The sequence below is a fragment of the Myodes glareolus genome, chromosome 14 (genome assembly GCF_982192425.1).
Source record: "Myodes glareolus chromosome 14, mMyoGla1.1, whole genome shotgun sequence".
Lineage (NCBI taxonomy): Eukaryota > Metazoa > Chordata > Mammalia > Rodentia > Cricetidae > Myodes > Myodes glareolus.
In genome coordinates, this window is record NC_142039.1 from 54,389,115 (window position 1) to 54,406,982 (window position 17,868).

General features: G+C 40.5%; 1 protein-coding gene across 2 annotated transcripts in view; it reads right to left on the reverse strand.

The window, feature by feature from the left end:
* Ssr1 (signal sequence receptor subunit 1) overlaps positions 1-17,806 on the reverse strand; it is a 29,846-nt gene extending 12,040 nt beyond the window's left edge. For both annotated transcript variants that reach the window (XM_085699399.2, XM_085699400.2), the window contains exons 1-7: positions 17,648-17,806; positions 15,521-15,633; positions 10,023-10,110; positions 8,064-8,326; positions 6,634-6,710; positions 5,836-5,914; positions 4,139-4,232 (exon numbers count right to left, since the gene is read on the reverse strand). In XM_085699399.2, the coding sequence (XP_085555525.1) occupies positions 4,139-4,232; positions 5,836-5,914; positions 6,634-6,710; positions 8,064-8,326; positions 10,023-10,110; positions 15,521-15,633; positions 17,648-17,726 (793 nt within the window). In that variant the 5' untranslated portion in view covers positions 17,727-17,806. The remainder of the gene's footprint in view (positions 1-4,138; positions 4,233-5,835; positions 5,915-6,633; positions 6,711-8,063; positions 8,327-10,022; positions 10,111-15,520; positions 15,634-17,647) is intronic.
* Positions 17,807-17,868: the final 62 nt, after the last annotated feature.

Genomic DNA, 17,868 nt, shown 5'->3' on the forward strand with positions numbered 1-17,868 from the left:
ACTTGTGCAGGGAATGATCTGACAATGGATGTTGTGCTACTGCGAACACTATGCACATCCTATTACATGCTTATACATGCAAAAGGAAGAATTTGAAAATACTGTACAAACCCAGGCATGGTGGTCCACACTCCAGCACTCAGGAGGGAGAGGCAGGAGGATTAGCAGTTCAAGCTAGCAAGGGTTACTATGAGATTCTGTTTCAAAAACAAATACAAAAGTTTAAAAGGTATGACACACTTGGAACATATTTATGTTGGGCACTAATACCAGATTTATTTAGTATTTGTGGGTACATAAGTATTGGCAAATATATAAATTTAACTGGAAGAAGCAAGCAAAGGGCATTAGGACCTAATGCTAAAACCACTCTGGGATACAGCCTCTCTTTAGAATTTAACAGAAATACATGGGGTATTGAGTTTCTTCTATTCTATAAAAGAAATAATCTATATGTTTCTTTTAAAAACAGGGCCAAGATGGGTATGGTGGTATATTCCTGTAATCTCAGTACCTGGGAAGCTGAGTTTGAGGCAACTCTAGGCTATATCTAACAAGGCTTTTTCAAAAACAGGTTTGACATACCGTTTCCTTATTTTCTAGGAATACTCTGCACCAGGAAGAATAGTTCACTGTGAAATAAGTTATTATTTTTTTCAAAAAGAATAATGAAAATGTATACGGCCTGGTGACATGTGCTAACTACTGAGGCAGGATGATCATATGAAACAAGGTACAAGGCTGGGTTGGGCAATATACAAGACCTGTCACATCCTCATCACCACCAAATGATTTCTGCAGATTAAAAAAAGTAAAAAACTGGACAAAGATACTTTCACCAAGGTGTGTGGTTTATTTATGAAACAGAATACCTAACAGTCTTTTTCTTAAAAAAGTTACTAGGATAGAATACGTTTTATAATAAATGTTTACTGAAAATATCTAAAGGCAGCTGGGTGGTGGTGATGTACGCCTTTAATCCTAGCACTTGGGAGGCAGAGGCAGGCAGATCTCTGTGAGTTTCAGGCCAGCCTGGTCTACAAAGCAAGTTTCAGGAGAGCCAGGACTGTCATACAGAGAAACCCTGTCTTGAAAAACCCAAACCCAAACAAACACCCCCCAAAAGATCTAGTAAGACTGAACCTACAAGTCACATAAACAAGGCCTCCAAGAGGGGTTGTTTTTCTTGCCTAAAAACTCACTTCTAAGCAAGGACACGTTTTCCTAGTGAAGAAAGAACTACTTTCTTTCCCAGGTGACCAATTTTCAGATTATTGTGAAAAATAAGTAAAAAGCTGAATATTTCATCTCTGAAGATTCAAAAAGCACCCACAATCTAACAGCCATCATTGTGAGCAGTTAGCAATGACATGTGACCATTAAATCCCAGTCAGCTGGAGCATGGTAATGAGAGAGGGGGGAGGGTGAGGAGGAGAAGGAAGAGGAGGAGAAGGAGAAGAAAGAGTAGTCCAGGACTTTTGATGCCTGTTTCAGTTTCCGAATAAAATTCCATTAAAAAGAGTCAACTCAGCTAGCCTTCACCGTGATGACCTGCTCAGACTAGGCAGCAGACAGAAAAAGAAGTCTGGAAGATAATACTTTGAGGTCATTTGGGTTTAGAAAAAAGTCGCTTCAAATACCTCAACAGCAGAAAAAAGCATTCTGTTTAAATAAAAAGCAAACACAAATGTATATCATGATTTTTTTTTCAGCTACCAAAAGAAAAAAAATTACCATTACTTCCCATAAAGGTTTTGGGGGGCGGGGAGGAGCAAAACGAAACAAGCAAAGCCTATGGAAAGAACTTAACTCTAAATTACTTAAAGTCAATATAGTTTATCTTTCCAGAGTAAACTTTAAACTATATGTGGGGGGAAAGAATCATGTCAGTGGAAAAAACCCTCACACCAGACTCCACAAGAGAGATTTGCAAGTGCATGCACCATCCCTTTAAAACAGGCTGACCAAAGCAAAACCATTTCACAAAACTTTAACAGTTTAATTCTTCATTTTTACTAAGGTCAATGGCATCATGTTAGTAGAAACTCAGCTCAGTCTCCCCTCACCTAGGAGCCCATGCAGGTCAACTGCAGCTCATTTTTTTTTTTTTTTTTGGCTTTGAAGAGAGAATATCATTATAGAGCCCACGAAGGTCCCAAAATGTGATCCTCCTGCATTAGCCTCTTTTGTACTGAAATTAAAGGTATTTACCCCCATATCTAGCCTATTTCTTTCTAAAATTAACAAGTGTGCGCTTATGAAGATTTTGTGTGTGTGTGTGTGTGTGTGCGCGCGTGCACACACACACCAGAAACCAACTTTGGGTGTTGTTCTGCAGGAGCTTCCACCTTGTTTTCAGAGACTCCCTGGTCTTGGAGCTCATCAGTAACTGGGTAGGTCAGCAAACCCCAGGAGGCTGCCTGTTTCTGTGTTTCAGCCTCCCAAAGGCATCCTACCACCCTCTGCTTTTTCACAGGTTCTGGGGCCATAGTAATGGTCTTCATGCTAATTCAAAACACACTTCACCAAGTGAACTATCCTGTCAACGCTTTAAATTGTATTTACATTGTATTTACATAACAAATTTTCTTTATGATTGAAAAAGATTTTGTGATTTTGTATGCATTTAAAACATTATTTAGCAGGGCTGGAGAGATGGCTCAGAGGCTAAGAGCACTGGCTGCTCTTCTGAGGGCCTGAGTTCAATTCCCAGCACCCACATGGTGGCTCACAACCATCTGTAATGAGGTCTGGTCCCCTCTTCTGACCTGCAGGCATGTATAGGCAGAACACTGTATAATAATAAATAATAAAGAAAGAAAGAAATACCAAAAAAAAAAAAAAATTAGCAAAGACCCCAATTCTTTTCTATTAAAAAAAAAATTCAGTTAACCTGTGAGTTTATAGGTTAAAAAAATACTCAGGGGAAGTAGACCTACTCTACCTTAAAATGTAAAATACTTATCAAGAAATCAAATGAGTGGAAGCTCAAAATGCCTCCAAGTGTCCTATACTGGTTAAGGAAAAACATCCTCAAAAGGCAAGAAAAGTGAGACCATGGGCATTGTCATCACCATGCAGACAGAACACTCATAGAGAAATAAATATGTACAGAAAACCATTTTAATATCTAAGTATAAATTATTTACTGAAACTGGGATTAGTGAAGTCAAGGACAGAATTTTATATTTTTGTACAGATTAAATTTTTTTTTTACAATGAGGATAACTTGAATGCTTTCCCCCTTTTTTTCAATTTTCTTTTTTCTTCTTTTTAAAAATGTGTATGCATGTGTTGCCTTCATGGATGTCTGTGCACCACAAGTGTATAGTGCCTGTGGAGTCAGCTGCGGGAACTGACCCTGGACCTCTGGAAGAGCATGAGTGCTCTGAACCTTGAGGCCACTTTCCCAGACCCACAGTGCTTTTTAAAAGAGCCACTCCCCAAATGGGAAAAACTGTTCTGTATTCCTTCATAAAAATTAGTACTTTTAACAAACTTCCTATTACAAAAACACCAGAATACATTAAGTAATATTTTAGATCCATTCTTTAAAAATTAGCATGTAGCCAGTTGTTGGTGGCGCATGCCTTTAATCCCAGCACTTGGAAGGCAGAAGGCAGAGGCAGGCGGATCTCTGTGAGCTCAAGGTTAGCCTGATCCCCAGAAACCCTGTCTTGAAAAACAAAACAAAATAAAACAAAAAAAACCCCCAATGAACAAAAAGTAGTTTGCAGTAGTTTTCCCCTAAACAACATCGTTAAACTTGCTGTAGTCATGCACTATGCAAGAGCCCCCAAAACTGCAGCAGAGACCACAGAAGAAATGAAGTTACCTCACCTCTTCTACTCTGCACTGAAGCAAGAGGAAGGAAAAAAGACAGGAAACAGATTAGGAAGAGAACTCAGACATTTACAAACAAGCTGCGTGTTTGAAAGCACTTCTAAATTAAATCGCAAAACACTACAAACAGAACAAGTCTTTAAGTGCTTTGTTAATCATTACACTAGAGTCTACACAAGTAATGGAAAAGATCAATGTGAAATAGTACTGACCAAGGATTTTTTTTTTTGATGATTAGAAACTATTTAATTTTCATTTAGAGAAAAATTCTCACCAAGTTTGTAAGAATACTTACTGATCTGATTCAAAGTTTCCTGAGGAATCCAACTCATGTCAACGTCATTTTGACTCGATGTACCCATTTCTACTTTCTGTATGGGTCTCTTGCGCTACAAGAACATAAAAGACTATTTAAATACATGTCACAGCATTGTTTATTCTAATTTTAAAAACCTTGATCAATATGTATAATTTGAGTATCTTAGTAGACAAATTACATTTTCTTGTTTTAAAACACCCCAACACACACTTTATCTGCTAGAAGGTTGAAAACATGTCTTCTTAGTAAAATGCTTGTCGCCACGGCTGATGACCTGTATTTGATCCCAGAGTCCCAAACGATAAAAGAATCAACTTCTCTAAGTTGACCTCTGACCTCATCACATGTGCCAAAGCACACACATGCGAATGTACATGTACACATGCCCACTCAAAACCAAATATATGTAATAGAAAAATGTTTAATTAAAAAATAAATCTTGAGAGTCTAAGTTGTTGTTATACCACTGATAGATCAAATAAAAAAACACTATTTACCCAATAATTTTCTTTCCATTTGGGAATCAAATCATAGAAAATAAAGTTCCAGTCAGTGAAATTCAAGATAATTATTGAAATGTTGCAAGCAGGACTCTTTCATTGGTAGCTAAATATAATCAAATAAAGCAGGTACAGACACAAAAAAAACCCCACAAAATCTCAAATAGGTTGACAATAATGAATTCATTAAGATCATGAAGGTTTCAAGGCATAGTGGTATATATAATTCCAGGACACTGCAGAGAGAGGCAGAAGGATCAGGAATTCAAGACCTGCCTTAGCAGCATAGTAAGTTTAAGGTCAGTGTAGGCTGACCCGACCCTGTTTCAAAAACAAAACAAAACAAACAAAGACAGGGTGAGACTTTTTATAGTCTATCTGTTGCAATACTGGACTATGAAGCCCACTTAACTCCATTTTCTTTAGTCTTGCTCTGAAGTTTAAAAATCAAAAATCTGTGCAGGAAGCTGGGCATGGTGTACACACTTTTAAGCACAGCACTCAGAAGGCTGAGGCAGGTGAATCTTTATGAGTTTGAGTCCAACCTGGTCTACATAGTAAGTTCCAAGCCAGATCTACATAGTAAAAGACTATCTCAAAATTCTGTGGAGAAAGTACGTAATCCCAGCACCTGGGAGGACACCGAAGAACCATGCCAAGTCAGACTGAGCCACACTGGACTTTAAGGCCAGCCAGAACTACAAGAAAAACCGTCTCAAAACCCAAGGGCTATAGCTATAGCTCAGTGTAAAATGCTTGCTAAGGAGGTAGAAACTCTGGTAATCTATTTAAACAGTTTTACACCATCTATAAATTCTGAATACACAAAAAAGTATCCCCTCTCACTAAGAATTCTAACCCAAATAAATTGTTTGATTACAGATAATTCAACACATCCATGAGGAAAATGTATTAAGTGGAAGAAAAATCTTTCTGAACTCAAGGAACATTACCGTAAGACAGCAAAGATCACTTTAGAGAGGTAACTAGCACACTAACTGGATTTGTGCACACATCTCAACAAATTCAAGTCACATATTCAAAGTCTCATCTCTGGGTAGTATTAAAAAAGGCACCACAAAGTTCCAAGCCTACAAAACTACAATAAGAACTAGAGTGTAGTTAGTACCGTAACAACTAAGTGTGGTTTGCCAGCTGCTCATTCATAATTACCTTTCTAGATTCCAGGAGTTGATGAAGGCCAACAACAACTAGAAGCCCAAGACCAGCAAGGAACATATACATAAAAATTCTGGCACAAAAAAAAAAAAAGAAAGAAAGAAAAGAAAATAGAGCTGGTGTTAATTCATACTACTGTATCTAATTAAAAACAAAATCCTAACATATGCTATAACAGCTTTCCAAATAACTTGTAGGAAAAATACAGCATTTTAATTAATTTCAGGCAACAAGCTTTACAAACTTCCTTTTATTTATAGTTAAGAACACTTTGTCAAAAACTCTACCTCTAAAATATGTTTTATTTCAAACTCATGGCTTACGACAATTTCAGTAGTTTTGTTCACCTCACATTTACATCCTTATTTCATAACTGGCCTTATAAATCCCATCAAGTGAGCCACATCTACGTTCACTGATTCTTCACTAAGAAAAAACATTTTTCAAGAAAACACCCTAATCTATGCAATCATCTTAGAGGCCTGTTAGAGAGGCTAATCTGTGCAATTAGATGTTAGATAGGCTAATCTGTGCAATGATCTAAGAGGCATGTTAGATAGGCTAAGGCTCAGTTAAAGCAGAAAAGAATTTGGGAAAGGAAAAAGTCAACTACTCCTGCTGTAAAAAGAGTTTTTTAGGTTCTACCATCTTCCTTGACTTGTACAATAGGCACAAGAAGCACAAAATGTATGGATTTCAGATTCTGACCATTTCTAGACATTCTGTGATCTGAGCACACTGCCTTCCAGCTCAATCTGGGAGCTCCAGGTCTACAGGCACAGCTTTACTTACGTTTCTCCATCTAGCCCGTCCTCTCTTTCAATAACTGTAACTGTCTGATTGAAGACAGCGTCTTGGAATACATTGCCCTGTTTAAGAAAGATGTTTTAAAAAAATCACGAGATGTGTTGAAAGAATAAAAATTACAAGTGTTCCTAAAACTGCTATCCTACCAGACTTAACTTTCTATCACTTTGTCATACAGGACAATAAAGCCATATGTAATTGTATGATTCAGTGCCAGGTACAAAACTTATGTTATTTCACCTTTAAAATAAAAATGCCTAGGAACTTGCCAAGACCACCCTCTACTTTCTGCAGGCAGCAGGGAGGTGGTGTCTTTAGGAGGCAGGGCAGTTGTGAAGGTCACAGAGCCCTGGTAGGAAGAAGCACAGCCCACAGAGCTCCTCAGCAGCTGCAGGAGCAGACCACTTAGGAAGCAAACCAGACAGAGTCGGGCCCATGCTCTAAATGGAAACTGGATGAAAACCAATTCCACTCTAAGGAACGGACCAGTGATTTATTTCCAATTTCAAAGTATTTTTTTCATTATTATCTTAAAACTACTTTGATAATTTAACAAAACTTTAGTTTTCCAATACAGAAAACCACCGGACATATACATATAGCTGTTCTACAAAAGTAGTACTTTGAAACTGAACCTGAACTCAGTTCAATCATACTTGAAAACAAGATGAAATATTAGACACAAAATGAAGTAACTCTTTAGCTATTTAAATGTCACTCTGAAGACAGAATGAGAAGCTTTTCCTCTGTGCTAATCACAAGGGAGGGCCTGGCTGAAGACACAAGGTGAAGTCATTAATAGGTTGAGGGAAGGTGGAACCCACTCCTCGAAGGATGCTCTTGGGAAAGGGAGTGGAATAAACTCAGCCTCATGCAATAGAGAATATAAAAGTTGTCACTTGGGGTCTACTCCCTGCGGTAGTGGATTCCTTTCAGGCATAAGTGAAATTAACACATAAACCTTACTGCAAAAATTGTATTTAAAAGTGGGTTGTATTTTACCTATGAGCATACAAAAGAATAAAACAGTAAAAGTCTTTAGAAGCATTTAAAAGGGCAAAAGGTCTACAACAAAATGAGACAGAACAAATGTCTTACTATTCAACAGCGTCTAAGCAGAGGCAAACTCCACTGTACACATCCTCCCTTGTCAAGATCCAGCTCAAGTCACTTTCTCACACACACAGTAGTGCCTAGGGACACAGCCCAGGAATGTGCACGCACCACTATGCTACTGCTTCTTTTTGGCCATCTCCCTCAACACCTTCTAAGTGAAGTTAGAGACGTTTGTGTTCCTGGTGCTATTATAGTTTGAACTACAATACAAGCTCTTGTACAGACAGAAAACTATTCAACAATGGCCACTCTCCCACGTGGTTCCTAACAAAGACAAAACACAACTCGTAAGTTCTTACATTCAAATCTTTGTAGTTCAGATTGATGACCAGACCAAAAGGCCGTCCCCCCATGGGTTCTGCAGGAATGAAGGAATACTCAAAAGTCGCCTGTCTCTGGGGTGGCACTATAGTGTTCAGAGGAAGAGCTGTGAAGTTCTGGATGTAAAACTGGTAGTCCTGAGGATAACGAAATGAGGCATCTAGCGATTCAACAATAAAATCTTCTGTCCCCTTGTTTGTAAAGCCTACCAGGAACTTGACGATGTTGTTTGCTGGAAAATCTAAGACACAAAATAGGAGAGGTCGGAGGTGGGATCAGAAAACATTCAGAGTTCAAAATGAAACACAGACATGGACTTGGTTTCAGAATTCTCTCCACCAGAGCATTTTAGCGTGACTGCACACTACCTCTGAATAATTAGAGCTGTAGTACAAACTGAAAATCTTCTGGCTGCTCTCTGGGTTCCAATTTAGGAGATAAACTGGGCATTGCAATTCCAGCCAAATCACATTCAGATTAAGAGGCTAAGAAAATCGTGGCAGCAAGATTATCTTGCAAGAGGTTTATATAACTCAGTATGCTACTACAAAAATCAATGGGGGAAGGTATCGTCACACACACAAATTCCCTCTCTTTAGTGGGGAGATAGAACAGCAGCTTTGTACATTCTAGGTATGTAAAGAACTACTGAGTCCATCCCCAGCAAGCAAATCACTTTTTGTAGGTATAAACTTGGAATACATAGAAAACAGAACACTTAAGTCCAAGAAAATTAGTGGTTTTTGTTGTTAAGTCTTCCATAACACTGTACAACAGGCTAATGGGTTGAATTCCACCCAGTATAACAGGTTATAGAACAGACAGACCTGGGTTTGAATCTTGTCTCTGAGTAACTGTAGAACAAGTTTCTTAACCCCTGTAAGCCCAAGACCAACAATAACTATATCCTCAGGGTTTGCTGGGTTAAAAGAGCACTGCAAAGTATAAAGACCAATGCTCCTCACAGAGTCCTCAATAAATAAATGTACTCAGGAATTTCAGTAGCCCTAACAGGAAGACTGGAAATGCTCCAAAATCTAAACCTTTGTGAGCTGCCAACAAGATGCTACAAGTGGAGAATCCAAGTCTCAAGTGGTGAGGTGTACATGAAACAAACTCCGCCCTACAGACAGCTCATTATGCACATAAAAATATTCTAAAACTCAAAAAAATAAAATATTCAAAACCACTTCTGGTCCCATACATTTGGAGTAAGAAATATGTAACATTAATTTTCTTTTTTAAGTTAATGCTATTCTGTAACCAAGGCCTAACTGTAGACATTTAGTATTTCATTGATATTTAAACATTCGAAACTACCATCAAATTCCAGACAGGTCTGATAACATGTGCCTGTAATCCCAACACCTGGGAGGCTGAGGCAGGAGGACCTTGAGTTCAATACCAACAAAATAAACTCCTTTTAAAAGTGAGTGTGGATGCAAACAGCAGAGAATTACTTCTGGGGAGTCAGTTCTCCCCTTCACGCGCTCAGGAAAGGGCCCTCGTGTCTCTGCAGTGCTGCTTACTCCAAGCTGCCTCACATCTTCAATGAAGCCCCCTAACTGGTATTTTCGTGTGATTGCTGGCTAATCTTTAACATGAGTTTCAGGGATTAAATTCAAGTCATCAAAACAAAATGGTATTCCCGACACAGCTTGGAAAGTTTCAAGAATGGGGCCTTTGGGGCTGGCAAGACGGCTGCCTGATAAGCAGGACTCAATTCTCGGAACCCGACAGGACAGTCCTCCTGCAAGTTATCCTGGGGCCTCCGCATGCTCCCATGGCGCATGTGCACCCACATACACACATTCTTTTAAAATTTTTTTTTGAGAAGAATGTTTAATTTCTAGCAAACCAAATAACATTTATTTTTCCCTTTAAATACCAGCATTACCACACAAAAGATTGGAATTAAACAGACGATTCTGCATTACCTTCTCCTTTTACAAATAAGATAGTTGTGTCTGCACTCGGTGAAGCTTCTGGTTCACCAGACACATCTTCTTCTTCTTTCTCTTCTGCCTAAAGGCAACGACATCAACAACAGACTGCTGTGAGGGGTGAAAACACTCACTGCAGCGCACATTTCTCTAGACCGGGTAAAGCACTCAGCATGGTACTGGTGGTGTGCATTTCTCACTTCTTAGGAGGAAAGAAACACAGTTCCCCACTATCACAGTTTATACAGGGGAGGTTCCTGCACTGGGAGATCACTAGTCAGCACAGCCCAGTGCAAAGGAAGAGCCTCTCTCTGGAAAGCCACCTCCTGGGTCACAGCATCTCTCCCACAGGTAAGTACAGTGGTGTAACTCTGCTCTACCTCATCAATTAAACAGAACTCCTAGAACTGCTCATGGAAATGTGCACTCTAAGTCACTGGGAATCTGATAACTCTACCTCAAGTAAAGACTGAAATTCTGTTCCAATTTTTCCACACATTCAGGAAATGCCATCATGGATAGGAGTTCAACCACACTTGAACTGCAAGGTCCCTAAACAGAGACTGGCAAGCTAGCTTCCTTCCAAAGAAGGACCATAATAAGGTCCCTCTCCTTTTACTACTTACTTATGCTGCTGTGTAAAAGCAGCCGGACAATAAATAGATGAGCAGAGCTGGATTTGGCTAGTAATCACATTTTGCCCAGCCCCGTTCTCAAGTACCTTATTATTAGCAGCCCAGAAAGATTTCCATACCAATTACAATTTTCTCATAGCCAGGTGGTGATGGTGCATGGTTTTAATCCCAGCACTTGGGAGGCAGAGGCAGGCCTCTGAATCTCTGTGAGTTCAAGGCCAGCCTGGTCTACAAGAGCTAGTACCAGGACAAGCACCAAAGCTACAGAGAAACCGTGTCTCGGAAAAAAATAAAAATAAAATAAAATTTCCTCATTACAATCAGTCAAATACTACTGAAATGATCTATCTGTCAAATATCACTGAAATGGTGGTAATGATGGATACACACACACACACACACACACACACACACACACACAGAGAGAGAGAGAGAGAGAGAGAGAGAGATCCCCAGATCCAAAGAATACAATTAGGCAGGATATGACTTTTGAAGGCTGAGGCAGGACTGCTTGATTGAGCATAGGAGTTTGAAGCCAGCTTGAGCAATACAGTTTCTCCAAAATACAATATGCAAGTAGGTGGATATACTTGAGACAGAAAGGCTAACAAATTCTGTAAGAATAAAGTAGCAAAGTATACTTGAGAAAAAGGAGAAAGAGAGAAATTACAACTAAGATTCAATTAATGAACATCAGAATATGTTGAGGGAAAAAAAGTGGTTCTGGTCAGAAAAAGATTACAGATATGAAAGACAATCTAGATGGAAAAGACCTCTAAACGGTCAGTGAGGAATAAATGTATGAAGGCTTGGGAGAGAAAAAAAAAATGAGTATAGAAAGTTACTGTGTTTTCTTTGAATTTTTTGACTGCAAAGATATATTTGATTCTGGGGGCTACTAAGATGAACCAACGTAAAGGCATCTGGACTTTAAAATCTGGGTCTAAGAATTTGTTGCTTTGGAAAAGAGGTTCTTTAGTTTCCACAGAGGATGAGAACCTGTGGATTGCTTCCAGACTAGAGTAATGGTTTGATGGACAAAGAGCCCCTGAAAGGCCGCCATGAACAGCCCCAAAGATACTTTGCCCAACAAAAAGCAGGAAGTAGTTTGGAGAGAACTATGCCCATATTCCCAAATATTGTTTATAAATGTTTGTTTAGATTTAAAGGGGGATATGTTACAGAGATTTGCACTGGTATCAATCTTGGTTTATCAATACAAATTTTTTTTTTTTCCGAGACAGGGTTTCTCTGTGGCTTTGGAGCCTGTCCTGGAACTAGCTCTTGTAGACCAGGCTGGTCTCGAACTCAAAGAGATCCACCTGCCTCTGCCTCCCGAGTGCTGGGATTAAAGGCGTGCGCCACCACCGCCCGGCTTTATCAATACAAATTTAAGGTCAATTTTGTTGAATGTATATTTCTGTTCTTGATTAAGGTATTGTGTTTGTGCAGCTCATTTAAAAATGCAATGAATAATTAAGAAATATAGGTTAACAGATAATCATCTATAATAGTCAAGCCTGTAGTAATGTTAGTTAGGTTTTCTAGATATATAGAGATATATTTCAGTTAGTTAGGTATTCTTCAAATCTTCCAGAGACCTTCAGAATATGACATTTAAAATGTTTTAAGAACTTAGACTAGACTTTTCATGACAATAAGACACATCTGCTCCTGGCAGCACCAATCTACTTCAGGGCTTCTCATGGAGTTTGCTAGCCATTTGGGCAAGAAACTGCTCTTGCCTGGACTGAAGTCATGCTACATAAACTGGCATGCAGGACCCACAGAGAAATGACTGCTGAACTTGCCTAAAGATGAGATGGTCCTTTGGGGTTCCTGCTTCATGAAAAGAGACTGACAGACATTCTGCAGGACACAGAACAAAGTGACTGACAAACTGTCAATATAGGTAGAACTATCTTTGAAATTTCCTACTTCATGAAAAAGTCTGCCAGATACTATGGGCCCGTAGGCTGAAGGTGAATGCTCCAATATTACAGAAGAATTTTGGGTGACTGTGCAGGTAGCAGGATGTCTCTGTCAACTCTAGAGTTTTAGAAGTTGCTTACAATGCACTTCCTGTTCACTTAGGTAATATTATATCCTTTTGAAGTCTTTGATGAAGTTGAAGAATAGATAGTTATGATAAAAGATAAAGTAAATATAAATATTATAAATGTAATTCTTGTTTGATACCTGTTTTGCTATATGTAATTTTACTATGTTAAAGTTTAACCTTCCTTTTTATTTAAACAGAAAAGGGGAAATAGTGTGGGATGCCATTTTGTATATGTGTTGCTTTTATTGGTTAATGAATAAAGAAACTGCCTTGGCCTGTAGTAGGGCAGAGTAGAACAAGGTAGGAAAAACTATACTGAATGCTGGGAGAAAGAAGGCAGAGCCAGGAGACGCCATGCCAGCAGATGCCGGAACTTTACCAGGCAAAGCCACAGCCATGTGGCTATACACAGACTAATAGAAATGGGTTAATTTAAGATACGAGTTAGCCAGAAACATGCTTAAGCTATTAGCCAAATAGTATTGAAATAATATAGTTTCTGTGTGGTTATTTTGGGTCTGAACAGCTGGGAACAAACAAGTGGCCTCCTACAAAAATAGAACAACAACAACAACAACAAAAAGACACTAGTTCAATTCCCTGGAGCTACATAAAAGCAGAGAGTCACTTATGGGAGGACAAACTGGTTAAGTGCCAGACTCCATCGCGGGCATATGAAAATGGTACTATCCTGCAAAGTGGTGGAGATATTTGCGGAGCTCAAGGCAAGGGGCTAGGAGACCTGAAAGCCATCAATGGAAGGCTGTTGTGGTTAGAATCAGGTTTTACCAACATCAGGGAGTAAGCAGAAGAAGGTAGCAGAAAAAACAGCAAGTTGGTAAAAGAGAAAGAGGTATCAACACAGTGGGATTCAAAGTGCAAATAGCAAATATTAAAAAGAGCCTGAAATACGCAACCAGGAAAATGGGCCAGGAATTTGGCAATTAGGTTGCTGGTGACTATAGCAACTTTCACTATACATATAGGATGGCTCCTGATGGGTAATGAATATGAAGCTAAAGAGGAAAAAGTACCAGCAAAGATAAAAAAAGGGAGTAGCAACTGAAGGAGGGAAGACAGTAAGCACATCTGCTCGTAAGCAGCGCCAACAAGAAGGACCCGTGCCGAGGCTACAAAACCAAAGAATCCTGTACAACCCACAGGCTGAGATGGAGATCCTTAGAGTGAACACACCTCATTGTTAGGGAAATGCACAGAAGTTGAACTTGGATAGTTCACTGTTGAAGGTCCTCATTTTCTGACACCAAAGCCAACATTCCTTCCAGAGGGGAGTTAAAGCAAGCAATGTTTGCGAGAGCAGCTGACAACATAGAAAGCATATGAAAGTAAGATGGATAACCTTACAATTTATCTCACGTTACAAAGGAATATAAGTCCACTGTCTACTACCTGGTGCAACAGCAGACTAGACCATGTATCCAGACCACCTCCATAAGCAGAAGAGAGAGCAGGTAGCATGGGTGAGCTATTCAAAGTTGCTCCTCTATTGAAATGAGTTGAAGAGGCAGAGCATCCATGTGTAAGGCTTGGCACAGGTTCATCAGTAAAGGTCTCTCAAAGGAGGGGGAGCCAGCAAAGCATAAACGTTAAGGGTATTCTATTCAGGTAAAATACCATGTGCCTATGTATCAAAATGTTAACTTAAAAAAAAAGTCAGGTATATCCATAAAAATGAAAACAAACTTCATGAAGGAGGGATTACAGTATTCCTGGGCAGGAATAAAATTAGGAGGAAGAATGCTGTAGCAATGACCCTAATCTGAGCTGGGTTTTTAGTTCGTTTTTTTTTTTTTTAATTTCATGTGTATGGATGGTTTGCCTGGATATATGTATATCATCTATAGACCATGTGTACACAGTACCTATGGAGGTCAGAAGTGGGCACTAGATCCCTTGGAACTGATTGCAGATATTTGTGAGTTATGTTGGTGCAGGCAAAAGAACTCAGGTCCTCTGGAAGAGTGTTCGTAACTGCAGAGCCATCTCTTCAGCTCTGAGCCAGATATTCTTATTGTCATTATTACAGAGTATAAATTTCAGAGCAAACTTCGAAGAGATCATCTCTAACTGTTACTATCATAAGGCGCATTTTATCACCCGCACTTCATCTCCTGCTCCCAAAACACACTCACATTACCCACAAAAACATGAATTTAAGAAAGGAGAGGAAATACCTCACTTGTTTAATCTAGTACCCAGAACAGAGCCTTGTTACATAGTAGAGATGCCCCTACAGGAGTCATGGCAGGTTACTGAATGAAAAGAAGCAAGCACACACACACAAAAGACAGACCTAGACTCCAAATTTAACAGTCAGGGTTTGCTGCTGGCTCAATTATGCTGTTCTCCTTCAGCCTTCACGTACTGTCCAGTTCCAGATCCAAAGCCCCTGGCTTCCTCAGGCATTTGCACTCACATGCAAGTATCCACACATTCATACATTACTTAAAAAATAATCATCAAATTTGCCTATAAATAGAATATATTCTTGGGCTGAGTATCTAGCTCAGTTGATAGTATACTTGTTCCCTATGTCTGAAGTCCTGGGTTCAATCCCTGATACCACATAAAACATGGTATTGTAGTACATGTCTATAACTCACCATGTCCTGTACTTGGGAAGAAGAGGCAGAAGGATCAGAAGTTCAAGGCTATCCCTCACTATCTTGAGCTCAGGACCAGTCTGCATTACATTGAGACTACTTCAAATTTAGTAGGGGTGGGGGGCATCTTCATGTGTCATATACATTCTAGATATAATATGTAGCACCAACCAAATCTGTGGGTTCGTCTTCTTCTACTTCAGCTTCATCGTCTTCATCTTCAATTATCGAATCTTCCACTGTTTCTTCATCTTCTGTAAGATCTTGAGCCACTGCTAATGACCCTGAAAATAAAATAAAAAATGAGCACATAACTTTTATCAGTTATTTTTAAACATCAAGTCTAAACAAGAAAATGTTCTAGCCAGACGGTGGTGGCATATGACTTTAATCCCAGCACTTAGGAAGCAGAGGCAGGCAGATCTCTATAAGTCTGAGGTCAGCCTGTTTTACAGAGTGAATTCCATGATAGCCAAAAGCTACACAGAGAAACCCTGTCTCAAATAAATAATAAAGAAAAATAAAAAGAAGTTCTGCCTGCAATCACTCAGTCTTCCTGGTCAGCTAAACAATGCCTCTGCACAAAAATATTTATAATATTTTAATAGTAGTCTTAACTTCTGTATGTTAATTTTAATGGGAATGTTTCTAATATCAAAAAGCACAAACTCAGTAGGTTAACGGCACTTGCTGCCAAACCTAACCATGTGAATTTGATCTTTAGGATTCACCCTGAAAAGTGTCCCCTAGTCTCTGCATATATACTACAAGACACAAGTACAGACAGAGACAGACAGACAGACACACACACACACACACATACTAAATGTAATAAAAATTTAAAATAATAGTGATATCTTCGTGGCTAGTAGCAAAGAAAAAAATCCAGTTATTTTGCACATGGCTTTAAGCATATTTTCAGATAGATTTAAAATACCAAAAAATAAATTATAACCATAACGCTAAATTACAAATCATAGTTTTATAGACAAAACTTTCTCAACAAGTCACACTACATCAATTTCAGGCAAAATCCTCAAAAGCCCTTCAAAATTCTAGCTAGCAGTTCTTTCCACTACTTCTCAGAAACTGATGATGTGGCAATTCAGTGGGAAGAGCCACACGTGCAGTTTCCAAGAGAAACAACCCGTTCTCAGGACCATGTATTTTTAAGTCTTTTCACTTTCCTGGGTTAAAACGATTCATTCATAGTTTATACTTCATTCTCCAAAGCCAGTTTCAAAAAAGAAAGAAAATCCAAGGGGCTAACGGTTGTAGCTCAGTGTTAGCTTGCATGTCTTGCATGCCTGGCATGCTGGAAGCCCTGGGTTCATCTCCACCACCTCATTCATGGGGTGTGGTGACAGACACCTGAAACCCAGCACTCCAGAGGTACAGGCACAAGGATCAGAAGTTCAAGGTTGTGTTAGGCTACAGAGACTTTGAAGCCAACCAGGGCTACCTCCGTGAGACTGTCTCAACATCTGTCCCGTGTCCCCATCGCGCCCCTAACCAAAATCTCTAACGGTAACTCTAAGTAGAAGCCAATCACTTCCCTGATTGCTTGGCTAAACAGCTCCTGAACGCGGATCATTACTTTTTATGCCCTGAGCCGCTGAAACTTAGAAAAAGAAAAGGAATTCTGGCGATCACTCAAGCTAACTCATTTTATAACTTAGAAAAATCAAAGCTCAAGAAGGGCAAGAGGAAAAAGTTTCTACGTTTTTACATTCTGCCAAGTCTTCACCCCAGGTTAAAAACTGGAATGAATAAACTTATAAAGCTCGAAGTAACTTCTTCCCAGCACATTTCCATCTAGCAGAAACTGGCTAGGAAAGAGAGAGGGGAGCGGGGAGAAATTAGAAAAGCAGAAGAAAGCCATCCCGCGGGGACTCTTCGGTAGCGGCTGACTAGCAGCAGGAGGAGGGGGCGTTTTTGGACACTAAGTCTCGAGGTCCACACCGACCGCGATGGGCGATCGAGGAGACCGAAAGACGGTGATCCACCGCGTCGAGGTAGCGAATCCGCTCTGGGCGAATGAATGGAGGCGCGCCCGCGTGGGGCTAGCGACACGTCAGCGCAGAGGCCGGGGGCTGGGGGGTCGAGGGTCCGCGCGGGCAGAGACCAGATCGGCCCCGACGTGGATCCCGCGGACCAAGGTCTCGGGCCCGCGCTCGCAGAGGGCGCCCAGCCGAGGCGGGTCCTGGGGGGCAGCACGGTCCCCCTCCCCGGGAGTCCGGCCGGGGAAGCGGTCCCGGGCGGCCGCGGTGCCAGGCCCCCTCACCCCACGTCCCTCACCTCCGGGGCCTCCGCGGAGCAGCACGGCGGCGGGGAAGGCCAGCAGGAACAGCAGCAGCAGGCGGGGGAGGAGTCTCATGGTGTGGCCGGTCAGCGTCCACTGCGCGTCCGCTAGAGCTCTCGGCGACTCTGGCGGTAATGGCGTTACACTTCATCCGGGCTCCGCCGGAGGGGCGGGGCACGCACGCGCGCCAGCCGTGGTCCCGCCCCGCCACCATCGA